At 47.2% G+C, this 27,373-nt stretch overlaps 1 protein-coding gene across 2 annotated transcripts in view; it reads left to right on the top strand.

The window, feature by feature from the left end:
* Positions 1 to 26,992, top strand: part of ptar1 (protein prenyltransferase alpha subunit repeat containing 1) — a 35,529-nt gene extending 8,537 nt beyond the window's left edge. The window contains exons 3-7 of one of the 2 annotated variants that reach the window (XM_088995131.1): positions 5,439 to 5,505; positions 9,222 to 9,326; positions 21,846 to 22,086; positions 22,380 to 22,729; positions 26,359 to 26,992. In XM_088995131.1, the coding sequence (XP_088851257.1) occupies positions 5,439 to 5,505; positions 9,222 to 9,326; positions 21,846 to 22,086; positions 22,380 to 22,729; positions 26,359 to 26,710 (1,115 nt within the window). In that variant the 3' untranslated portion in view covers positions 26,711 to 26,992. The remainder of the gene's footprint in view (positions 1 to 5,438; positions 5,506 to 9,221; positions 9,327 to 21,845; positions 22,087 to 22,379; positions 22,730 to 26,358) is intronic. The other variant, XM_088995132.1, reaches the window with a different exon arrangement.
* Positions 26,993 to 27,373: the final 381 nt, after the last annotated feature.

Here is a 27,373-nt window from a genome sequence, read left to right as displayed (position 1 = left end):
GTCATAGGTCCCTGCTCTAAGGTTGGGGGGAGCAGAGGACTATTCCCTGAGGCTACACTGATTAGGCAGGACAATAGAAGTAATCAGTCAGGACAATGGAAGTCATCAGTGTAGCCTCAGGGAATAGTCCTCTGCTCCCCCAGTTTAAGTTTAAGTTTAAACTTAAACCGGACCACATCTGCCACTTATTGGAAATATGCCTTAATACTACGTATTCTCAATTTAGGGAAAATTTTTACAAATTCATGGTTGTGCTATGGGCTCACCAGTTTTACCCATAGTGGCTAATCTGTGCATGGAAGAGATGGAGAAACAGGCCCTCACATCCTTCCCGGGGACAAAACCGAGACACTGGTTTAGATATGTGGACGATACTTTTGTCATAATTAAAAAACAAGAAATTCAATCCTTCGCAGTTAAGGTTAAGGTGTTGTCTACCGAGTTAAGGTGATCACCTTGACTCCGTAGACATCAACATTAAATTTACTCGCGAGGACATTAAAGAGAACCAACTAGCCTTTTTGGATTGTAAAGTAATTATAAAAGAGGACAGAGCGCTAAAAACAGAAGTCTTTAGGAAGGTTACGCACACTGACCAATACTTAGTTTTCGATTCGAACCATCCTCTACAAAACAAACTAGGAGTTATCAGAACCCTCCAGCATAGGGCTAAACTAATACCAACAAGCGTCAAAGGCAGAGAAAAGGAGTCAAAACATATCAGGAGAGCACTCACAAACTGTGGGTACCCTCAGTGGTCGTTTAACAAATGTCAGAAAGAAAGAATAGGGAATGAAACCAAGAATTTTGAAGATACAAAAAGGAGAGGAGTAGCAGTACCTTACATTGCAGGAGTTTCTGAAAAATAACAGAGTACTTTGACAACACTAAATTCCTACTTATTTCAAACCGATAAACACTTTAAGGCAAAAATTAGTGCATCCAAAAGATAGGCTGCCCAATGAAAAACAAAGTACAGTGGTACCTCGGTTCTCGGACGCCTCACAGTTCGAACAAATCGGTGTTCGAACAAAATATTAGAGATATTCTTGCTTCAGCGTTCGAACATCAATCGGTGTTCGAACGCCAATACGACGCGTGAGTGCGCCGCTCAGCTCCCCACCCTCGCGGCGCACGGGTGTATCGCTCTCTCCGTGACCAACTGTTGTCGCTAGCCGACGTGCTGCGTTTTGCTCTAGCGTTTAATATAGATGTACGAAGAGTTTTAGCCCCTAATCAAAGAATAAGGAGGCTGTGAAATCTAGTGATCTGACTGTGGGAGTGAGAGCAAGTGTCATTGGATAGATATTTGAAGAGAAAAGAACATCCTGTAGCCGAGTCATCCGTAGCTGTCACGTTCCGAGCGAGAGTGACGGCAGATGACTCGTCGGAACGTAGTGGAATGTTTGGGATCCCAAAACAGACACGTACTAACCACGCAGGGTTTTTATTCACAAATAAAAGAAAACACAGCGAGTAAGAAGGCAGGGGGTGATCCGACCCGCTTACTACGCCAAAAAGCAAATGGCACACGAGGGTGCAAAATTACGCAATCCCGGAAGACGACATAAATTCACGGGATGCAGGGAAAATACCTCGGACCGGATACACTCGCGCATCGAAGGAAGAGTCCAGGTACGGTGGCGAGGTGCGTCAATCATCCGGCATTGGTGAGGTGATCGCGAACCGTATAAATGCCCCGTGTCCGTGATTAGAGAATTGACAGCAGGTGGAGAACGGCCGGGAGAGGCAGACCCCCCGCTGTCGACTCGCAAGTGACAGGAGCAAAGAGATGGTTTCGGTGTTCGAAAAAATTGCTTTTCGCACAGGGTCCTGGAACGAATTATGGTCGAGAACCGAGGTACCGGCGATTCTCCGGTTCCCGGAAATCGCTCGTCGCCCTTCCCGGCGGTATATCCACCGCGGATCACGTCGAGGCTTTCACCTCGATGGCTCCAAGGATATCACCTCCCTGTGGTCATCCGTCCGCCAGCCGCGCAGAAGGAGCAGCCGCTCGGTCGATCACCGTATGTTAGCCGGCCTGGCTAGGTCGGCTAATGCGCCTCGTAGTGGGGACGCCACCAGCGTCAACTTCGGCCTCGTCAACGTCCGCTCGCTTACGGGAAAGGGGTGTCTTATCCAAGACATTCTTATTGACCGTAAGCTTGACTTTTTTTGTATAAATGAGACTTGGCAAATGGCGGGAGACTTCTCCGAGCTCAATGGCGCGACTCCGCCAGGCTTTGTTTACATTTCTAAGCCCCGCCTCTCAGGCCGCGGAGGTGGTCTGGCGATAATTTACCGCAAGAACTGGAAAATCCTTCAAGTTTCACTCCAAGAAACCCTATCGTTTGAATGCCTTGCTTGTAAAATTTCTGGACCCTCACCCACCATCATAGCCGCTGTATATCGTGCACCAAAACCACATTGTGACTTTCTAAAAGAATTATCTGATGTCCTCACACACCTCTCCACCCTGTCACCAAATGTAATTATTCTCGGGGACTTCAACATCCACATGGACAATTCCACTCTTCCCCTCACGAAAGACTTCACCTCCTCACTCGACAGCTTTGGTCTCCATCAATTCTCGGACTTTCCCACCCACATAAAAGGCCACACCCTGGACCTCATTTGCATGTCTGGCCTTATCCCTAAGAATTGCACAGCTAATGAACTCCCCATAACAGACCATTTCCTAGTTTCTTTCACTGTTTCCATCACCCTCTCTCTCCCCAAACCCCCCGTGTCATCTCATATCGCAACATCAAGGACATCAATGTTGCCACCCTCGCTGAGATGATCGCAATCCTGACTCCGGACTGCAACTCATCTCCTGATGAACTTGTTTCCCGGTACAACGTGGACCTCACGAACACCCTCAACGCCCTGGCTCCTGTAAAGTCCCGGTCAGTCCAATTCACCCGGTCTGCACCCTGGTTCACTGCCCATCTCCGCTCCATCAAGGCAAAATCTCGCCAACTTGAAAGACTTTACAGGAAGTCTGGGCTCACTACTCACAAGGACATGTACGCAACTCACCTTACCCATTACAAGGACTGTATCACTCATGCAAAATCGCAATATTACTCTGGACTCATTGACTCTAATCCTGGAAACTCACGGGCCCTCTTTTCCCTCTATCACAAAATCACACAACCTCCTATCTCTCTCCCCTCACACTTCTATTCCTCTGAGACATGCAACACTCTGCTTATGTTTTTTAGTGAAAGGATCAACAAAATCCATCAGCACTTCGGGTCCTCTGTCCCCCCCCCCAATCCTCCCAGCCTTTCTACTCCTTCCCAACGACTTTCTGCCTTTGAACTCCCCCATTCCTCTATAATCTCAGACATTATCAACAAATCCAAGAACTCCTCCTGTCAACTCGACCCCCTCCCGACTATCCTTATAAAGTCCTGCCTACCCTCTCTTCTCCCATTTATTTCTACCATTATTCACTCCTCATTATCAACTGGAATTGTTCCTATCCCACTCAAAACCGCAGCTGTCACTCCAATCTCAAAACCGCAGCTGTCACTCCAATCCTGAAAAAACCTGGCTCAGACCCAAACGATTTCAATAACTTGCGTCCAATTTCCCACCTCCCATTCATCGCCAAAATTCTTGAAAAGACAGTTGTGTCCCAGCTTCACTCACTCACAATAACCTGTTCGAACAATTCCAGTCTGGTTTCCGCCCCCGCCACAGTACTGAATCGGCTCTCATAAAAATCACGAATGATCTTTTTATGGCAGCCGATGCCGGTTCACTCTCCATCCTCATCCTTCTCGACCTGACCTCAGCCTTTGACACCATTTCCCACCCTATCCTGCTCGACAGACTTTCCACCCTAGGCATCACACATACCCCACTCCGCTGGTTTCATTCCTATCTCTCTGATCGCTCACAATTCATCCAAATCAACTCCTTCACCTCACGGTCCTCTCCTGTGTCCTCTGGTGTGCCTCAAGGGTCTGTCCTGGGGCCACTTCTCTTTATTATCTACCTACTTCCTCTTGGCAATATTTTCCGTAAGTTTGGCATTCACTTTCACTGCTTCGTGGATGACACCCAACTCTACCTCTCCAGCAAACCCGACGCCTCTCTTCCACCTTCATCCCTCTCACTTTGCCTCTCAAGTTGGTCAGTTGCAGTGCCAACCATTTACTTTCTGCTGTATTTGAGACTAACAAAGTCCCACCGTCACCCTTTAGTTTTGAATATCACTATTTTGTTTGGTTTTTTAGTGTTTGTTTTTTGTGGCCCCAGCACCCACCACAACTGTAGTGAGGATAAACTGCTCCAGACAATGAATGAATATGTTTGTTTTTGTAAATCTTTATTTAGAAAATCAAAACAATCAGAACACTTAGAAAGTGCACTTAGAACGATTTTTCGGTATACACACGGAACGCCACAATGGGTGATGTGTCGTTCGTTCCTAACAAGGAAATGGCAGCCGACTTTACAGAAACGGGGTTACAGAAACACCGAGCTGCAAATAAAAATAGATAGGCAGACTACAGAGAGAGAGTGAGAAAATGGGTAGAAAACAGTGAAATTTGGACTTGTTTCAACTTTATTGATAGTTCAAAGGCAAACTGTAGACTGCAAGGTTAAAATATCCCATCAATCAGGCGCCACAAATAACCCGCACAAGCCATCTGTACACTTGATGCAAAAAGCTATCAACCCAGCTAAAGAGAACACAATTGATGTGGACTAGGTAAAATTATCGCAGAGAAAGCACAGCAACTTCACTCGTATATCGTCAAGAGGCAACCTGGAAGTTCGTCATCCATTGATGATTTCAAGGCTAGCCACAAATGGTTTGAGAACTTTAAGCGTCGTACAGGGATTCATAGTGTCATTCGTCATGGTGAGGCAGCTAGTTCTGACAATAAAGCTGCCAAAACTTACAAGGAATTATTCCTCAAGATGGTGGAAGAAGAAGGCTATGTTCCTCATCAAGTGTTTATGCTGATGAAACCACTTCATCCATCAAGCCATCAACGACCATCACACAGGTAAATAAAATTACTTTATGATATAGTACAATTTATTTCTTTAATTACAATACCATAGCACATTTATTATACATAAAATAAGATAGTTTGTGTAGTTTTAAGGCTTAGAAAATTAGAAAGAAAATTATGTTTTATGGTGACCTGGGAACGTATTATTCTGATTTTAATGGTTTCCCATGAGAAATTGATGGTTGGGATACACACTTTTCGCCTTACTCTGTCTGGGAACCAATTAAGTTCGTAAGCCAAGGTATCACTGTACTCAACATTTGCTTATGTGTGTGTGTGTGTGCGCGTGTGTGCGTGTGTGTGTGTGTGTGTGTGTGTGTGTGTGTGTGTGTGTGTGTGTGTGTGCGCGTGTGTGTGTGTGTGTGCGTGTCATTCTTGATCATGTTTGTATTCCTCCAGCTTTAGTGGATATTACGTCCACCCTCTTGCTGCTTAATCCTGATGTCACCACTGCATGGAATGTCAGGTACACACACAAATCCATCCATGGCGGCTGTCATCTTCAACACTTCATTATCTCTTGATAAAACAGCACACAACATTCATGTGTAATTCATACCTTTGTCATATCTGGTGACGTTATGGCGCCCCCTGTTTGGGTGCCTCTACACCAGCTCCTAACCCTGTTTAAGTCCCTTTCCATCTTACTAATAAACTTTGTTAATGCATTTGTCCGATTGTGTTTTGTGTATTTCCGTTTCTGAAACCTACAGGGAGGAGATGGGCATTTTCATCTCATCTTCTGCTAATCTCCGTTATTTTAATTTTTTGCGGCTACTGTGAATGGGGAAACGATTTGCACACGGGATCCCATTGTTTACAGTTGACCAGACAACCATTGTTTACAGTTGACCAGATGCGAGCATGGCTAGCTAATAGCAGGCTTGCGGCCGCAAAACCAGGCATCCCCGACGAGCTGAAGAGGAGAACATGAGGATTTCGAGCCGGCAAAGACCACCGCAGACGGAGAAGATACTAACATGTCCTCCCGTCTATCATTATGTGGAATGTGAGATCGCTAACAAGATGGGCGAGCTCATGACGCTAACGCAACATCAGACGCAGTACCCTGAAACCAGTTTGATGCACCTCACGGAAAGAAGGCTGTCGGCGATCACTCCGGACACACACGCTGAGTTGCAAGGCTTCCAACTTGTATGTGCAGACAGGAATGCAGGCAGTGGTAAGCAGAAAGGAGGGGAAATTGCTATTTTTGTGAACGACAAATGGTGCAATCCTGGGCATATCACGTTCAGAGAGAAACTGCATTCGGAACAATGAGCTGCCAGCCATTAGCCTCTGGCCGCATTATCTTCCACGGGAATTCTCACACGTGATAGCTGTGTTGACGTACATTCCCCCAATGGCAAATGGCTGTGCAGCCTCTGATGCCCTGATGAATGTCGTAAAGAAGCAGCAAACCCAGTCCCCCAACGCCGTGCTCATTATATCTGGAGACTTCAACCGTGTCTCACTGCAGTCCTCCCTCCCAACCTTCACACTGTATGTAACCTGTGCTACCAGAAAAAATAACATCTTGGACTTGTTTTACGCAAATGAAAAGGATGAATTCAAATTCAACCCCCTCTTGGACGAGCAGACCGCAATGTTGTTTCTCCAGCCTGTGTACAAACCACTGGTGCACAGACAACCAGCTGTGACCTGCACGGTCAGAAGATGGTCAACAGAGGCTTAAGAGGCTCTGCAGGAATGATTTGAGTCACCCAAGTGGGAGCTCTTCACTGAGGTTGGATTGGATTTACCTTTATTCGTCTCGCAATGGAGAAATTTACATTTCACACCAGCAAAGTTATGAAAGGAATGAAAGAAGTAGAAAAATGAAATGCAGGAGGTGCTGGAAAGCCAGCCTTTCTCGTGGCGCAATCTTGATGCCAAAACAACAAAAAAAACCCTACATAACAAATAATATGACAACACAAAGACACCAAGCCATTGATTCTTAAGCACTTTCTGTACCCTCTTTGTGACATGAAGCAGTTCTACATGAAAGGAGAAAAGATCAAAGTGTCCTTTTCACCAGTGGATCCGGGATGTCATGGTGGAATGTGCATGACTACTACAAGGTAAATGTTGAAAGCAAACACGAAGCTGTAGCATCCATTGACAAAAAGAGACTGTCTCACATCTCCTGTCCCACGTAAACCCGCTTCAATTCCAAGCCACGACAATTCCACATATACATCGGCGCTCTGCGCTGACATTTCTTTCTTATCATCGCGGCTCTTCAAGCCATGCACCCATCCAGCCACAGACGGTCCAGCAGCACCGACCTTTCCGCTGAACAAAGCGGGGCTGTGCAGATGCTGGCCATTAAAGGCGGAAAAAAGCACATTTTGTCCCAGAGCTGTCCAGCGATGACAGTCAAATGGCACCTCCCATTCAAAAACAGTACCGGCATATTTGTGCTGCCGAAAAGGTGCAGCCGCTCAGGACATTCTCCTCCTTGATGAATGTCGTGGCCAAAAATGCTGAAAAACAATCCGTGTCCGTTCTACATGACGCATAACAACACAAAGTGACAAAAGAAAACACAAAAACAACAAAAAAAGGCTCATGAGAGCACTTGCTGACGGCTGCCACCGGTGTGCCATTTTGGACTTCTTTAGGTTAGGACCAGGTGGGAGCTCTTCACTGACATTCATGGGGAGTACTTTGATTCACTCACTTGCACCATTGCGGATTACATAAACCTTTGTGAAAGAAACACCATATCCACCAGGATTGTTTTTCCAACAACAAACCGTGGATTAATCCTGACATAAAGGCCCTCATGAAGAAATCGTAAAGGGCTTTCATGTCGGGGTGCAGATCCAACTGAGGAGAAAGTTCAGAAAGGGGAAAAAAGCCTACAGGATGAAATGGAGGAGCAGCTGCAAGCCAGCAATGTTGCTAGTATCTGGAAGGGCCTGAACAACATTAGGCCACAAAAGCCCAGTGATGTTGACTGAGAAAGACAAGGACTGGGCAGATGAACTGGGAGCACTGTGAGGATCACAATTTCCATTTTTTTTTCCAGTGCCTTTAACACCATCCAGCCCAACCCACTGTGGGACAATCTGCGGCATGCAGTGAACACCACCTCACATCATGGATTACAGAGTCGCTCACAAACTGGCCGCAATATGTGAGGGCAAAAAACTGTGAGTCGGACAGACTTCTCTGAGCACTGGGGCGCTGCAGGGGACAGCTCTGGCTCAATGCTTGTTCACCCTCTCAGAATCAGAATCAGAATCATCTTTATTGCCAAGTATGTAGAACACACAAGGAATTTGTTTCCGGTAGAACACGCTGCACTAGTATCGTTGTCAAAAAAACTGCTAAGTGGCACTATACAGTTCCAGTTCCACTTCGGACTTCAGCAGTTCAACGTGCCACCTCCAGAAGTTCTCCGATGATTCAACGGTTGTTGGCCTTATCACAGAGGGAGACAGAGTACAGTGAACTGACAAAGGACTTTGTTGAATGGTGCCAGCAGAATCACCTCCGGATCAAACCCGGGAAAACCAAGGAGTTGGTTGTGGATTTCTGCAGGAAACTGTCCTCACCTGCACGTTAAACATCCATTATACGGACCTGTAGAGGGTGAGTTCCTACAAGTACCAAGTGTTATTCTCAACAATGAACTGGGCTTTTCTAGAAACACGGATGCCCTGATCACAAAGGGACAGAGTCACATCTTCCTACTCAGGAAACAGGTCGTTTGGGAGTCAGGGGTCACTCCTTCAGACATTCTTTGAATCTGTGGTAGCTTCACCCATCCAGTATGGAATTGTCTGCTGGTCAGGCAGCATCACGACCGGGACAGAAAAAGACTGGAGCGCCTTGTCAAGAGGGCCAGTTCTGTCCTGAGCTGCTCGTTGGACTCTCTGGAGAAGGTGGGCAGCAGACGGACGCTTGCTATACTAAAAACTATGATGGACAGCCCCTTCCATATGCACCTGCTCACCCTGACAGCACTGGGTAGCTCCTTAGCCAAAGACTGTTGTTGTTGAACTAAATTTTCTCGAAGCTGTCCGGAGGTCAACTTCCATGGCCTCACCAAACTCTTCCCATGCCCTAGTGAGGGGGGGGGGAGGGAGAAAGAGAGACTACTGCCATGTTGCAATAATTTTGTTTGAAAAGTGCATGTTGTAATGGTCGACTATGATGTATGACTTACAGGAAGGAGTTGATTCAGTCTGGAATACTTCAAGCAGAAAAAGACCTCTACCTTGGCAAGCTGGCACTCAGTAAATTCCCCAAAAGCCCAGAGACATGGATACATCGGTAAGATCTATCTTTTTGTGTTATGTGACTCCTACAAACCAATCATAATTCCACTGAAGTTGTGACATTGCCATCCATCCATCCATCCATCCATCCATCCATCCATCTTCTGCCGCTTATCCAGGGTCTGGTCGCGGGCACAGCAACTTTTGTAGGGAAGCCCAGACTTCCTTCCGTCCCGAGGCAATCCCAGGCCAGCTGGGAGACATAGTCTCTCCAGCGTGTCCTGGGTCGTCCCTGGGGTCTCCTGCCAGTGGGGCAATCCCGGAACACCTCACCGGGGAGGCGTCCAGGGGGAATCCTAATCAGATGCCCGAGCCACCTCATCTGGCTTCTCTCAATGTGGAGGAGAAGCGGCTCGACTCTGAGCACCTTATCTCTAAGGGAGAGCCCGAACACCCTACGGACAAAGCTCATTTAGGCTGCTTGTATCCGGGATCTCGTTCTTTTGGTCATGACATATAGCTCAGGGAGGCTGAGGAGTGTGATCCCATGCCCTCCCGCCCCCGTTTTTTTAAAAATGGGGACAACCACCCCTGTCTGCCAATACCGAGGCACTCCTCCGGATGACCACGCGATGTTGATGAGGCGTGTCAGCCATTACAGGCCCACAATTTCCAGAGGCTTAAGGAACTCTGGGCGGAGATCATCCACCCCTGGGGCCTTTCCACCAAGGACCTTTTTAACCACATCGGTGTGACTTCAACCGCAGAGATCGGAGATCCCATCTCAGAGTCCCCAGAACTTGCTTCCTCCAAGGAAGGCGTGTCGGTGGAGTTGAAGAGGTCTTCGAAGTACTCTGCCCACCAGCTCACAACGTCCCGAATCGAGGTGAGCAGCGCCCCAACCTCACTGTACACAGTGTTAGTGGTGCACTGCTTTCCCCTCTTGAGACGCCGGATGGTGGACCAGAATTTCCTTGAAGCAGTCTGGAAGTCTCACCGAACTTCCCATGCCTGAGTTTTTGCTTCTGCGACCACCGAAGTCGCATTCCGCTTGGCTAATTGATACCTGTCAACTGTCTCAGGGGTTTCACGGGCCATATAGGTCCGATAGGACTCCTTCTTCAGCTTGAGGCATCTCTTACTACTGGTGCGCACCAGGGAGTACGGGAGTTGCCGCCACCACAGGCACCAACCACCTTATGGCCACAACTCCGATTGGCCGTCTCAGCAAGGGAGGTGCGGAACATGGTCCATTCGGACTCAATGTCCACCACCTCTTGGGAAGTGTAAAAAATTCTTCCGGAGGTGGGAGTTAAAACTCCCTCTGCCAGGGGATTCCGTCAGACGTTCAAAAAAACCCCTCACAACACGTTTGGGTCTGCCAGGTCGGACTGGCATCTTCCCCCGCCAACGGAATCTACTCACCACCAGGTGGTGATCAGTTGACAACTCAGCCCCTCTCTTCACTCGAGTGTCCAAAACATGCGGCCGCAAATCCGATGATACAACTACAAAGTCAATCATCGAACTGTGGCCAAGGGTATCCTGGTGCCACGTGCACATATGGACACCCTTATGTTTGAATAAAGTGTTAGTTATAGACACTCCGTGTCGAGCACAGAAGTCCAATAACAAACCACCACTCGGGTTCTGATCGGGGGGGGGGGCGTTCCTCCCAATCACGCCCCTCCATGTCTGTCTGTCATTGCCCAACTGAGCATTGAAATCACCCAGCAGAACAAGGGTGTCCCAAGCGGTACTGCTCTCCAGCACACCCTCTAAGGCAGGGGTCCCCAAACTTTTTCCTGTGAGGGCCACATAACGTTTCCCTTCTCTGATGGGGGGCCAGTTTCAGTTTGTAATAGAAAAAGTGTGACGATTGTTGGGGAGCTTACATTTTTTTCTTGTTTTCCAGAAAGCGACACATAACCAAATAACCCTCTCCGGGTTCTTTACAAAAAAATGTCAGGAAACAAATGATAAAACTATTAATGAAATAAATAATAACTAAATAACCCTCTCTGAGTTCTTCACAGAAAAATACAGGAAATAAATAACACTATTTGTGAAATAAATAATATCTAAATAATTCTCTCTGGGTTCTTCATAGAAAAACAGGAAATAAATACCACTATTTATGAAATAATAACGAAATAACTCTCTCTGGGTTCTTCATAGAAAAAACAATGGAAAATTAACTTTCTGTTGTGCCAAGCACAATCTTAACAGATAAAAATTCAGCTCAATTGTCAGAGCAGAATATCTCTGACACGTATGAGCAGTCTCTTAAAGTTCTTATGTTCCTTCCTTATAATCCTTTTGTAGGTTCAGTAGGCTTGTAGACACCGCTGTTTGCAGCTCTCTCTCTCATCAACTTCCCTGTGAAAACCACAAAGGAAGCAGGTGGAGAAAGTGATACAGCGCCTACACAGCACAATACATTTCACTACCAGTATCTTTCAACAGTAGCCAAAATGGAACTGTATAGTGCCACTTATCAGTTTTTAACAAATTCCTTGTGTGTTCTACATACTTGGCAATAAAGATGATTCTGATTCTGATTCTGATCAAAGTCAAGTCAAAATTTATGTCAGTCAACTTTATTGTCTCTCTGTGTCTTTGTGTTGTCATGTTATTTGTTATTTAGTTTTTTTTGTTCTTTTGACTTCAAGACGGCGCCGCGAGAATGGCTGCCTTTCCAGCAGCTCCTGTGTTTTGCTTTTCTACTTTCATTTCTTTCATAACTTTGCTGCTGTGAAATGTAAATTTATCCACTGCGAGACTAATAAAGGCAAATCCAATCCAATCCAAAACGCCAATTTGCCGGGGGAGGGGAGGGGTATGGCTGTAAAGATGGATTTTATCCCAGTAGATTTTATTGGATTGGATGGGATTTGCCTTTATTAGTCTCACAGTGGAGAGATTTATTTATATTTCACAGCAGCAAAGTGAGGAAAGGAATGAAAGTAGAAAAAAACAAAATACACGAGCTGATGGAAAGGCAGCCACTCTCGCGGCGCCGTGTTGAAGTCAAAAGAACAAAAAAAAAACCTAAATAACAAATATGACATCACAAAGACAATATGACAACACAAAGACACAGTCATTCCTTCTTAAGCACTTTCTGTACCCTCCTTGTTACATGAAGCCGTTCCAGATGAAAGAGAGGATCACAGCATGTTTTCACCGGTGGATCAGGGACATCATGGTGGAATGTGGACGTCGACTACAAGCTAAATGTTGAAAGCAAACATGCAGCTATAGCATCCATTGACGAAAAGAGATTGTCTCATATCTCCTGTCCCACATAAATCCGCTTCAATTCCAAGCCGCGACATCATTAAATGTATATTTCTTCTCGTGACACAACTCCTCCGTGACAGCATCCATACATTTCTTAAACTCTCCATCCGTGAAAGGCTTACCGTTGCTTGCTATCAGTTTTGCAACCAGAAAGCTGGCCTGAACGGATAGTGTTGTTCAGCTGAGCTTGGCGTACAAATGTATTCTGAGATAGTAGTCCACTTTTTAGCCACCCGAAAGCAGAGGGAAGCAACCCTCTCGTCTTCCAGGGTGACCCCAACGTACACGCGGCGAGCTGAGGGTCAATGAGTATGCCGACACCTGCTCTACACCTCTCACCGTGGGCAACTCCAGAGTGGAAAAGAGTCCAGCCCCTCTCGAGAGGGCTGGTACCAAAACCCAGCCTACGTTGAGTAAATTCCAACTCCATCTTGTCGGAACCTTTCGACCTCGTACACCAGCTCGGGCTCGTTCCCTACAAGGCCCAAGAGCTTGCTTCTGCAGCTGAGTTTCGGACCGCCAGGGTCCCCCCCGTTTGGCTGCTGCGCTCGCACATCCAGCACAGCACCATTGACTTTCATCTGAGAGGGACAGAAAAAGCCCAACCATCATCCTGCCAAACCAGAGGATGGACAGGTATCCAGGGCCCGGATTGGGAAATGCGGGTTGACATTGGCCAATAATTGGCTTTCCCAGCGGAGATTGCAGCCACCACCCTAAGGCTAGACTTGGTGCTCTGGTCCCCTTCACTCAAGGCTGTTTACATAACCAAACTCACAGTCCCGTGGGAAAACTCGGTTGAAGAGGCCTATGAGCGCAAGAAGCCTGTGCTACAGCAGTGGATGCGCAACAGCGAGGATGGAAAGCCAAGGTATATCCAATTGAAGTTGGATGCAGAGGGTTTGTGGCTTCCTCCACCATCAGAGTGCTAAAACACCTGGCTATCCGTGGACAGGCTCTGCGGCACACAGATCAGTCTCTGAAGCGGCAGAAAGAAGCAGCCAGTGGATCTGGAACCTAAGACACTGCCCCCCCCCCCCCCCCACCAGCTTCTCAACATCTAATTGGGCGTGATCAACCTGTCGCTGGCCTTCATCGATGAGGGTGTCTAGTGATGAAAGGCTGAAACACCCAATGATTCTTTGGAGCACAACTGACGTTGTGTCCCAAATTCACAACCTTCCCATCCTTGAGGCACAGCTCCCACACCACTCTCAACATCAAGGCTAATCTCATGTGAGGACCATCCATTGGCACAAACGGACAGAACAACATCATGTCCAGTGTTTGATGATTCTCTCTGACACCTGCATTTCTCTCCTTTTATTCTTTTCTAAAAATGTACAAAATCCACCAGCATCTTCTGTCCTCTGTACCCTTCCCCCAATAATCCTACCCCCTCTCAACTCTTATGTTCTTTTGAACTCCCTCATCCCTCTACAATTTCGAACCTCATAGCTAAATCCAAGAATTATTCTCATCAATTAGATCCCCTCCTAACAGTTCTGGTCAAATCCTGCTGACCATATCTCCTTCCATTCATTTAAGCCTTTATTCACTCCTCACTATCCACGGGAATCGTCCCTGTCCCCCTCATAACGGCGGCTATCACACCAATGCTTAAAAAGCCTGGATCTGATCTCAATTACTTCAAAAACCTTCACCCCATTTCTCAACGTATTTTTATTTCTAAAATCCTTGAAAAAGTTTTTTACTCCTAGCTACACTCTCACCACTCCCAGAATGATCTCTACAAACCATTCCAATCTGATTTCCGCCCCCACCACAGTACAAAATCAGCTCTCTTAATAGTCACGAACAATCTTCTTTTGGCAGCTGACAGCTTACCCTCTAGCCTTGTCCTTCTTGACCTCACTGCAACTTTTGACACAATTTCTCATCTCATCTTCCTTGAAATACTGTACTCCATCGCCCCTACGCTGGTTCCACTCTTATCTCGCTGGCCGTTCTTAGTTCATCCAAATTAACTCCTTCATCTCACAGTCCTCTTCTGTATCTTACGGTGGGCCCCAAGGCTCTGTCCTGGGACCCCTCCTCTTTATCATCTACCTCCTTCCCCTTGGCAATATTCTCCGTAAATTTGGTATCCACTTTCATTGCTTTGCAGATGACACCCAGCTCTATCTCTCCAGCAAACCTGACACCTCTCTTCCACCTTCTTCCCTTTCACTGACTCTCTGAAATTCAATCCTGGTTTACACATAACTTCCTCAAAATTAACAGCGAACAAACTTAAATTCTTCTTATTGGTACCAAATCCACCTGAAGCAAAGCTAACAGTTTCTCTCTCACTATTGACAATTCGACCATATCTCCCTCCCATCAGGTCAAAAGCCTGGGTGTCATCCTTGACAGCACACTATCTTTTCCTCTCCCATATAAATAACTTAAGCCGATCTGCGTACTTCCACCTATGCAATATCAATCGTCTTCGCCTGTCTCTTGAACCTCACACCACTGCTATCCTTGTCCATAGTTTTGTCACCTGTCGGATTGACTATTGCAATTCACCTCTCCTTGGTGTCCCTCAGAAACTTCTCTACAAACTTCAACTAGTCCAGAATTCTTCAGCCCGGATCATCACCAGAACCTCATCCTTTCACCACATCACCCCAGTCCTCCAAGAGGCTCCCGGTCAAATATAGAATCAACTTTAAAATTCTTCTGTATACATTTAATTCATAACCTTGCCCCTCCCAACCTATCTGACCTTCTTCAAATTTATATTCCCTCTCGTTCCCTCAGATCCTCTTCTGCCCTCCACCTCTATGTGCCCTCTGATCGTCCCCGCACGATGGGGGACAGAGCTTTCATCTTCTCTGCCCCCAATTTCTGGAACTCACTTCCTCCCAGAATTCGGAACATTGATTCTCTTCCCACCTTCAAATCCCATCTCAAAATCCACCTATTTAAAATTGCATTTTCTGTGTAGCTCTATCACTTGTTTCTATTTCTAATTGTATTTTATCTATTGTATTCTATTTCTAATTGTATTTTATTTATTATTGTATCGATGCTTGTCTGTGACTGCAAAGTGTCCTTGAGAGCCTTGAAAGGCGCTTGAAATAAAATGTATTATTAATAATTTTATTATTATAAAGTTAACCTTGGATTTTAAGACTGTTATCCATCCATCCATCTTCTGCCGCTTATCCGGGGTCGGGTCGCGGGGGCAGCAGCTTCAGTAGGGAAGCCCAGACTTCCCTCTCCCCAGCCACTTCTTCTAGCTCGTCCTGGCGGATCCCGAGGCGTTCCCATGCCAGCTGGGAGACATAGTCTTTCCAGCGTGTTCTGGGTCGTCCCCGGGGTCTCCTGCCAGTGGGGCGTGCTCGGAACACCTCACGAGGGAGGCGACCTGGGGGCATCCTAATCAGATGCCCGAGCCACCTCATCTGGCTCCTCTCGATGTGGAGGAGAAGCGGCTCGACTTTGAGCCCCTCCCGGATGACCGAGCTTCTCACCTTATCTCTAAGGGAGAGCCCGGACACCCGACGGAGAAAGCTCATTTCGACCGCTTGCATCCGGGATCTCGTTCTTTCGGACACAACCCATAGCTCGTGACCATAGATGAGGGTTGGGACGTAGATCGACCGGTAGATTGAGAGCTTTGCTTTGTGGCTCAGCTCCTTCTTTACCACGACAGATCGGTACAAAGTCCGCATCACAGCAGACGCCGCACCGATCCGCCTGTCGACCTCTCGCTCCCTTACACACTCATTCGTGAACAAGACACCCCGATACTTAAACTCCTCCACTTGAGGCAAAATCTCCTGCCCGACGCGGAGAGGGCACTCCACCCTTTTCCGACTGAAAAGCATTGTCTCATTTGGAGGTGCTGATTCTCATCCCAACCGCTTCACATTCGGCTGCGAAACGCTCAAGCGAGAGTTGGAGAGCTCCACTTGAAGGCCCCAACAGTACAACATCATCTTCAAAAAGCAGAGATGCTATACTGAGGCCACCAAAACGGAAACCTTCAAGGCTTCAGCTGCGCCTAGAAATCCTGTCCATAAAGGTTATGAACAGAATCGGTGACAAAGGGCAGCCTTGGCGGAGCCCAACCCTCACTGGAAACGATTCCGACTTATTGCCGGCAATGCGAACCAGACTCTGACATCGGTCGTATAGGGACCGAACGGCCTGTATCAGGTGCTCCTGTACCCCATATTCCCGAAGCACCCACCACAGAACTCCACGAGGGACACGGTCAAACGCTTTCTCCAAGTCCACGAAGCACATATAGACTGGTTGGGTGAATTCCCATGCACCCTCGAGGACCCTGCTAAGGATGTAGAGCTGGTCCACTGTTCCGCGGCCAGGACGAAAACCATACTGTTCCTCCTCAATCTGAGGCTCAACTTTCCGACGGACCCGCCCCTCTCGGACCCCTGAATAGACCTTTCCAGGGAGGCTGAGGAATGATCCCTCTGTAGTTGGAACACACCCTCCGGTCCCCCTTTTAAGGGGGACCACCACCCCGGTCTGACAATCCAGAGGCACTCTCCCCGATGACCACGCAATGTTGCAGAGGCGTGTCAGCCAGGACAGCCCCACAACATCCAGAGCCTTTAGGATCTCCGGTCGGATCTCATCCACCCCCGGGGCCTTGCCACCGAGGAGCTTTTTAAACACCTCGGTGACTTCAGTCACAAGGATCGGAGAGCCCACCTCGGAGTCCCCAGACACTGCTTCCTACAAGGAAGGCGTGTTGGTGGAGTTGAGGAGGTCTTCGAAGTACTCTGCCCACCGGTTCACGACGTCTTGAGTCGAGGTCAACAGCGCCCCACTCTCACTGTACACAGTGTTAGTGGTGCACTGCTTTCCCCTTCTGAGACGCGGGATGGTGGACCAGAATTTCCTCGAAGCGGTCCGGAAGTCGGCTTCCATGGCCTCACAGAACTCTTCCCATGCCCGTGTTTTTGCCTCGGCGACCACCGAGGCTGCATTCCGCTTGGCTAATCGATACCTGTCAGCTGTCTCAGGAGTCCCACAGGCTATATAAGCCCGGTAGGACTCCTTCTTCAGCTTTACGGCATCCCTTACTACTGGTGTCCACCAGCGAGTACGGGGATTGCCGCCACGACAGGCACCAACCACCTTACGGCCTCAACTCTGATTTGCCGCCTCAGCAAGGGAGGTGCGGAACATGGTCCATTCGGACTCAATGTCCCCCACCTCCCCCGGGACATGTGTGTAGTTCTGCCGGAGGTGGGAGTTGAAACTCCTTCTGACGAGATTCAGCCAGACGTTCCCAACAAACCCTCACAACACGTTTGGGTGTTCCAGGTCGGACTGGCATCTTCCCCCACCAACGGAGCCTACTCACCACCAGGTGGTGATCAGTTGACAGCTCCGCCCCTCTCTTCACTCAAGTGTCCAAGACATGAGGCCGCAAATCCGATGATACAAATATAAAGTCAATCAGAGAACTGCGACCAAGGGTGTCCTGGTGCACCCTGGACACCCTTATGTTTGAATAAAGTTTGTTATAGACAATCCGTGTCGTGCACAGAAGTCCAATAACAAAACACCACTCCTGTTCTGATCGGGGGGGCCGTTCCTCCCAATCACGCCCCTCCAGGTCACACTGCCATTGCCCACATGAGCATTGAAATCGCCCAGCAGAACAAGGGAGTCCCCAGGGGGAGTGCTCTCCAGCACACCCCCTAAGGTCTCCAAAAAGGATGGGTACACTGAACTGCTGTTTGGTGCATATGTACAGACAACAGTCAGAACCCGTCCCCCCCACCCGAAGGCGGAGGGAAGCAACCCTTTCGTCTACCGGGGTGAATCCCAACGTGCAGACGGCCAGTCTGGGGGCAATAAGTATGCCGACACCTGCTCTACGCCTCTCACCGTGGGCAACTCCAGAGTGGAAGAGAGTCCAACCCCTTTCGAGAGGGCTGGTACCGGAACCCAGGCTGTGTGTGGAGGCAAGCCCAACTATGTCTAGTCGGAACTTTTCGACCTCGTGCACCAGCTCAGGCTCCTTCCCTGTAAGAGAGGTGACATTCCACGTCCCAAGAGCTAGCTTCTGCAGTCAAGGGTCGGACCGCCAGGTCTCCCCACCTTTGGCTGCTGCCCAGCTCACAGTGCACCCGACCCCTCTGGCCCCTCCCATGGGTGGTGAGTCCTTGAGAAGGGGGACTCACGTTTCCTCTTCGGGCGGAGCCCGACCGGGCCCCATGGGTGTAGGCCCGGCCACCAGGCGCTCGCCAACGAGCCCCATCTCCAGGCCTGGCTCCAGAGAGGTGACCCGCGTCCGGGCAAGGGAAAACCAGGTCGATTTGTCTTTCTCATCATACGGAGTCTTCTGAGTCGTACTTTGTCTGGTCCCTCACCCAGGACCTGTTTGCCATGGGTGACCCTACCGGGGGCGTAAAGCCCCAGACAACCGAGCTCCTAGGATCATTGGGACACACAAACCCCTCCACCACGGTAAGGTGACGACTCATGGGACTGTTATTCGTTCCTAAAAATGCTGGGAATTGTGCGAAAAAAGGCTTTCAAAGCTGAGGAAGGCTAATCAAACACTAGTTTTGAACGTTCCACAGGTGAACAGGTGAACCAGAAATTGATAGGAGCCATGACTGGTTGTGATAACAAAATGAGGCATCATGAAGCAGTGAGGCTGTCCATCCGAATGGAAAGGTTTAGAGCAGGGATGGGCACACCTGGTCCTGGAGAGCTACCCTCCTGCGTGTTTTCCAAGTCTCCCTGTTACAATACACCTGATTCAAATAATCAGATAATCACCAAGCTCTGCGCAAGCCTTACATTGAACCTGCTCATTTGAATCATGTGTGTTGCAACAAGGAGACTTGGAAAACATGCAGGAGGGTGACTCTCCAGGGCCAGGAGTGCCCACCCCTGGTTTAGAGAATCCGGCCACCTGGTAGTCTGGTGATTAGCACATCGACTTCACAGGTTCAATTCCAGCTCCGGCCTCCCTGTGTGAATTTTGCTCTTGTCCTGAAAGGAAAAGAAAAGGGTTTTTGTGTTGGGCAACAGAGAGGAACTGGAGGCCATGCAGATCGAACTGAGGAGAAAGATCAGAGAGTGGAAGAAGGCCTACAGGATGAAAATGGAGGAGCTGTTGCAAGCCTGAAATGTCACTTATGTCTGGAGCTTGCTTTCAGGCCACAAAAGCCAAGTGACATTGAATGAGAAAGACAAGGACTAGGCAGATAACCTAAACCGCTTTTTCAATCGGTTTAACGCCTGTCGCCCGTGGCCCACCGTCACCTGGTCCATCCATTTGCACCGTCACTCCACCTGTAGCTGCACCTGCACCCACTCTCACAGTGGTCTTCCCCTCCCACCCCCCTCTCACGACCAGCTTCCCGCAACAAACAACTGCCCTCTCAACCTTTGCCGTACCCTCAGCCCCCACTCTGCCTCCTGGTTCTTGTCTATCTGTCACAACCGCGCTGGTGAGGAACCAACTGAGAAGGATGAAAGTGAGGAAGGCAGCAGGCCCGGACAACATCAGCTCCCAACTCCTCAGGACCTGCGCCGACCAGCTGTGTGTCATTGTCCAGCACATTTTCAACCTGACCCTGAAGCTGGGCAGAGTTCCACAGCTGTGGAAAAGGTCATGCCTGGTCCCAATGCCAAAGATCGCCCACCCAAAGGAGCTCAACAGCTACAGAATGGAGGCACTGATGTCTCACCTGATGAAGACGCTGGAGGAAGTCATCCTCGCTCACCTGCGACTACTAGCGAGCTCATCACAGGACCCGCTACAGTTTGCCTCCCAGTCCAGAACAGGTCATCATCTACCTCTTCCACTCGGCACTGCTGCACCTGGAGAATGCTAGCAGCACTGTGCGAATTACGTTCTTTGATTTCTCCAGTGCCTTCAAAACGACCCAGCCCAATCTATTCGGGGACAAGCTGCGGCATGCCGGTGTGGACCACCACCTCACACTTTGGATTACAGACTACCTCACACACCGGCCACAGTATGTGAGGGTAAAGAACTGTGAGTCAAACAGGCTTTTCTGCAGCACTGGGGCGCCGGAGGGGACAGTCCTGGCTCCATTCCTGTTCACCCTCTACACTTCTGACTTCAGAATACCTTTATTCGTCCCGCAATGGGGAAATTTGCAGTCCACAGCAGCAATTCAATTATAATACTCCAACCTGCCACCTTCAGAAGTTCTCTGACGACTCAGCTATTGTCGGCCTCATTACAGAGGGAGATGATCGGGAGTACAGTGGACTGACCAAAGACTTTGTGGACTCGTGCAAGCAGAATCAGCTCCAGATCAACACCGGGAAAACCAAGGAGTTGGACATCCGGGGTACTAATAGAGAGGGTGACCTCCTACAAGTACCTGGGTGTTACTCTCAACAAAAACTGGACTGGTCTACAAACACGGATGCCCTGATCAAAAAGGACAGCGACTCCTCTTCCTACTCAGGAAACGGAGGTCTTTTGGGCTTTAGGGGTCACTCCTAAAGACTTTCTATGACTCTGTGGTTGCTTCAGCCATCCACTATGGCATTCTCTGCTGGTCAGGCAGCATCACCACCTAGGACAGAAAAAGACTGGAGCACCTGGTCAAGAAGGCCAGTTCGGTCCTGGGCTGCTCGCTAGACTCTCTGGAGGAGGTGAGCAAAAGATGGATGCTAGCCAAACTGAAAGCTATGATGCCCAGCCCCTCCCACCCCCGCCTGCCCACCCTGACAGGACTGGGCCGCTCCTTCACCCAGCTCCTATACCTGAGCTGCAAGAAGGAGAGGAACTGCCGCTCGTTTCTACCGACTGCTGGCAGGCTTCTTAATAATCCCATGTGAAAAAAAAAAACCTGGACACTTGTACTGTAAATAGCACAGCCACCTTATGACCTTATGTTGATGCAATACAGCTACTTATATCAATATGTGTACATGTACAGTTTTTATGAAACAATTTTGCGGTTACAGTATACACCTCGGTCTTCTGACATTTTTATTATGCTTAGAATATCTTGTTTTTCATCCTTTCATCCCCCACCCCCATCCCCTTTCAAATTGCTGCTGTGAACTGCTAATTTCCCCATTGTGGGATGATTAAAGACTTTGTGATTCTGATATTTTTCTTTTAATTGGATTCCTCAGATTGTTACATTTTTTTAGCATTTGGAACGTGAACTTAAAAAAAACCTTTATGTTTGTTTTATTTTCTTAATATTGAATGAGTAAATTTTTGTGTACCAAAATCATTCCGAACAAATCATTACCAGTAAATAATGCCTCGTTGCAGACGCTGGGTTCTGCAGCAAATCCTGAGACGGCTCGCAGCTGTGGATTGTAATGGAAAGCAGCAGCAGAGTGAAGCAGAGCAGGCAGCTAGAGGAAGTCAGCAAATGACTTACCATCTTGCTCAATTGCTCCACACTGAACTAAATGTCTGCTCTGCTGCTGCATGTAGTTATCCCAGCAACTACAATGCATGGTCCCACCGCATCTGGGTGCTTCAACACATGGCCAAAGGCAATGTCAAGGTAGGTCTTGTCTATACCTTAGATTTCTCCAAAATCGTGAGGGAAAATGACACAAATGGCAATTACTTTAGCTGTTCTAAATTACTGATACGCTAGTTGATATTTGCATAACAAAAATTTGCAATTGAACCAGACTGAACTGGCTCTAGAAACTAGCCCAGCAACAACACTGAGGTTGTTTGGAGTAGAGGTATTTGGTCTATGGTGCTTTTAGCCATTTTGAGTGACAATTAAAAAACTATACGATTAAACTCTGATCTTAAAGTGAATGTCTTTCCCTTTAATCCTTTAAGGTTTGCCATGATGAGCTGTCCACAACGCGTCACTGGGTGTCAATGCATGTGTCGGACCATAGTGGCTTTCACTACCGCCAATTTGTGCTTAAGGAGTTAATTGAAAAGTTTTCTCTGACACCAGCTCCCAGCAAAAACTGCTCACCCCTTCATCAGTCTGTGCCCAGAAACTGCTTTATACCTGCTACCAATGTCCTGACGAATGGAGAGCAGTCAAGAATAGAGACAATAGATGAAGATGAGAGAGACTTTGACTTAACGAAACTTTTTGAGGTCTTCCTTCAAGAAATGGAACTATGCTCAGTCCTAATCCAGTCTTTCCCTGGACATGAGACCCTGTGGAGTCACAGGTGAGGATCCCAAATGACAATTACATCAAATCAGGGCTTGACATTAACTTGTTTGCTCACCATTAACTTTGGCAAGTGGTTTCCCACCGTTCCAAAGCGCTGCATTTTTTACGAGTCTCCGTTTTGTGTCATAAAAGGCGTTACACAAAACCAAGCAACACATTCGTTTAAAGCAGTCACAGATAAAAGATGAGAGAATCAACACAGAATGAAAAACGGAAACTGTTGACCATTTTCATATAGTCACATTGCTTCCAAGTCAAAGTGCAATCCACAGAGAGATGATTACGAGGAGACAATGTCTTGCATTTGTAGGCGCAACATCATGTAAAAATACTGCAACCATGAAAAATATTTTTAAAACGCAGGTGCACAGTTGGCTTGGTTGATTCAGCCGGGACATCAGAATCATCTGTATTGCCAAATATGTAGAACACTCAAAGAATTTGTCTCTGGTAGAACACGCTGCACTAGTATCATCATAAAAAAAATGCAAATATGCACTATACAGTTATATTTGGGTTACTGTTTGGAAACTTAAGGGCTTGGGGGAATAAGATGTTTAAATGTCTGCTGGATTTGGTGCGCATGGATCGGTAGCGCCTGCCTGAGGTGAGTAGCTGGAAATTCTTTTCTTGCAGTGTGCAAATCCTCGACAGTGGGTCGGGCCAATTTTTTTTTTTACCGGCGTCCTAACTCCGTTGAAGTCCATTTTGTCCATTTTTGTGGTGGCCCTCACCCAACCGTGATTGAAGAACACAGGATTGATTAAATGACAGCCGTGTAGAAATGTCGTCACACCTCCTGTGGCAGGCCGTGCTTCTTTAGCAGCCTCAGGAAGTACATCCTCTGTTGGACCTTTCTCAGGATGGAATTGTTGTTGACCTCCCACTTCATGTCCTGGGAGACTGTGATTCCCACGGACTTGTAGGTCAACTGCCGTGTCAACTGACGGTTGACACGAGGCAGTTTGATAATGTGAGGGGTAGCTGTGGTGATGGATGTTTCCTGAAGTCCACAATCATCTCTACGTCTTGAGCATGTTCAGCACTAGGTTGTGAGGGCAACACCAGAGCTCGAGCTGCTACACTTGTTGTCGGTACACAGACTCATCGCCGTCATTGAGACTGATGACCGTGGTGCTGTCTGCTAACTTCATGAATTTGACAGATTGGTGTGTTGAGGTGCAGTCATTTGTGTAGAGTGAAAAGAGCAGTGGAGAGGGTTTCAGTGCTAGGGGTGCGTGTTGATGATGATATTCTCACCTGTTGTGTCTGTTCCGTCAGGAAGCTGAGGATCCACTGGCAGTTAGTAAGGGGACACCAAGATGGAGAAGTTTGAGGGTGAGGATTTCCGGGATAATCAGAATAATCTTTATTGCAAAGTATGTAGAACACGCAAGGAATTTGTCTTCGGTAGAACACGCTGCACTAGTATCATCAAAAAATAGAGGCACTATACAGTTCTATTTGGGTTACTGTTTAGAGATTTAATGGCTTGGGGGAAGAAGCTATTTAAATGTCTGCTGGATTAGGTGCGCACGGATCGGTAGTGACTGCCCTAGGGGAGTAGCTGGAAAAGGTGGTGGGCAGGGTGCGGAGGGTCCACTGTGATTTTCCGCACCCCTGTTTGGATTCTTGCAGTGTGCAAGTCCTCGAGAGTGGGTAGTGTGGTGCCAATGATTTTTTTTTCCACCGTCCTAACTGTCCGTTGAAGTCGTATTTTGTCCATTTTTGTGGCGGCTCCGAACCAAACAGTGATGGAAGAACACAGGATTGATTTGATGACAGTCGTGTAGAAATGTCACAGTATCTCCTGTGCCTGGCCATGCTTCTTTAGCAGCCTCAGGAAGTGCATCATCTGTCATGCCTTTCTCTGGATGGAGTTGATGTTGACCTCCCACTTCATGTCCTGAGAGACTGTGATTCCCAGGAACTTAAAGGTCTCAAAGGTTGACACGAGGAGGTTGGATAGTGGGGCAGCTGTGGTTATGGGTGTTTCCTGAAATCCACGATCATCTCTACCGTCTTGAGCGTGTTCAGGTCTAGGTTGTGACGGCAGCATCAGAGCTCCAGCTGTTCTAGTTGTTGTCGGTACGCAGACTCGTCGCCGTCTTTGACGTGGTGTCATCTGCAAACTTTATACTATCGATATATCCGACCCTGTTTGCATGTAATTTTCTCCGTGCGTGCATAGAAATAGTATCGATATAACCAGGACTATCGATATATCCGATATCGATATAACGAGACTTTACTGTATATGAGGATCTGTTTGCTGTTGGTGATCCTGCCAATAGCATTAAAATCCCTAGCAATTTAGCTCCTTGGATCATTGACACACACAAACCCCTCAACTACGATAAGGTGACTGCTTGTGAAATACATTTATGTGTGTGCGTGCACACACACTCATATGAAAAAGAGCCAGATGAGGTGGCTCTTATGAGCATACAAATTATTCTTATCAGGATACAAATTTCTCCACTGTGAGACTAATAAAGGCAAATCCAATTCCATCCAAAAATTTCCCCATTGTGTGTCTATTAAAAGCTTTCTGATTCTGATGTTACTGAAATGACTGTTTCAGGTACACTAACATGTTTCATCAGAATCAGAATCAGAATCATCTTTATTGCCAAGTATGTAGAACACACAAGGAATTTGTTTCCGATAGAACACACTGCACTAGTATCGTCGTCAAAAAAAAATGCTAAGTTGCACTATACAGTTCCTATTTGGCTACATTTGAAAGAGTTCAAAGAGTTAATGGCTTGGGGGAAGAAGCTGTTTAAATGTCTGCTGGATTTGGTGCGCATGGATCGGTAGCGCCTGCCTGAGGGGAGTAGCTGGAAAAGGTGGTGGGCAGGGTGCGGAGGGTCCAGTAGGATTTTTCCCGCCCTAGTTTGGATTCTTGCAGTGTGCAAGTCCTCGAGAGTGGGTCGGGCGGTGCCAATGATCATGAATGACTTGGTGACACTTTTTTGCACTCTCACTACAAACATTAGATCAAAGAAATCCACCACACTCCATGCTTTATTGCTCTGCTTTGGAGGAGACAGAGGTGAGAAATGTTGTGTGGGTTTGGTTTAAAATGAAAGATTACCAGATTACATTCGTCTATGATTTACTCTTGACGCATGTCAAAATGCTTGTCTAGGTCACGTGATACATACCACTAAAATTAGCCCACCATAAGATAGCAAAATGAGTAAAAAAACAAATGTTTTATTTTGTTATATTTATCCGCCGGTCCATGAAAAAAACGGTGTGTGGCGCAAAAAAGGTTGGGGACCATTACTCTAGCGTACATTAGGCTCTTCACATAAGACCTTCACGCACCATAACTTTTATTTTTCACTCAATAAAACCCCGTGTGGAAAGCAATCAATGTGGATCAATAATTGAAGCCACAAAATGGCGAGTGAGAAATCTAATATCACTAACAACAGCTGAAGATGTTAATGTCAAGCCCTGCATAATACATTGTCAATTTAGAACTACATGTTTAAAAATTGCTCTTAAACACAATTAATATTTTTTAATGGACCATGTAACTTTTATTTTATGAAATGTACATGATTACTGTGATGATGTGATAGTGAATATGTATATTCCCTTGTACACCAGGCGTCATGTCTTCTATTTGTGGTACCAGTGGAGGTGGGAACACCAGCTCTACTTCAACTCGAATAGAAGCACTGTTCTCTATAACATTGATGACACAGACCAACTGAAACAAGGTGCTGAAGGGTCTGGAGATTGGGGAGATGGTGCTCTCAAGGAAGATGGCATATCATTGCCTGATTCTCACGACAGCAAGCGTCTTAAGAGGGGTTTCTGTATATTAACCCCACCCAGCCTGTCATCAGAGTGCACATTTCTGAACACTATTCTGGACAGACAAGGTAATCATGAGCAAAGACACTTTGGACTGGCATACAAAAAGTGGTTGGAATCTGTAATTGGTAAGGAGCTTTGAAAAAAAATTGTGGGCAAATTATTTTAGATAGTTATTTAGCTATGACACAATTGTATTAGTTTGATGCTGTGCTGCTATAAGGCACCAAGCGACAAAGTTTCTGTTAGATTTATGTTTTGTGTGTACGTACTTGCATGCATATAGGTGACATAATTGTGTAGCATCAATTTTAACTCATTCACTGCCAGGCATGTGCAAAAAATGTATCCATTCCAGTGGCAGGGTTTTTGTCATTGCCACTGAAATTCCATGACCCTCAGAATATTGAGTTTTAGCACTACATAAATATATATATATATATATATACACATATAGCTGCAGAGATCTACAGCTGAGGTGGGAGAGTCTGTCCAGAGGACAACAATCAGTCGTACACTGCACAAATCTGGCCTTTATGGAAGAGTGGCAAGAAGAAAGGCATTTCTCAAAGATATCCATAAAGTCTCATTTAAAGTTTGCCACACGTCCTCGAGCACATTGACAACACAGGAAGCTACGTGAGGATCCTGTTTGTGGACTTTGTTCAACACCATTATCCCGGAACTCCTCATCCCCAAACTTCTCCAGGTTGGTGTGTCCCCTACGATCAGCCAGTAGATCCTCAGCTTCCTGACGGGACGGACACAACAGGTTAGACTGGGAAAAATATCATCCGCAATGCGC

The sequence above is a fragment of the Hippocampus bargibanti genome, linkage group LG04, assembly GCF_051943395.1.
Source record: "Hippocampus bargibanti isolate YZ-2025 linkage group LG04, ASM5194339v1, whole genome shotgun sequence".
Taxonomy (NCBI): Eukaryota; Metazoa; Chordata; class Actinopteri; order Syngnathiformes; family Syngnathidae; genus Hippocampus; species Hippocampus bargibanti.
The sequence above is the reverse complement of the archived record's forward strand: the minus strand, read 5'-3'. Positions and strand labels throughout refer to the sequence as shown.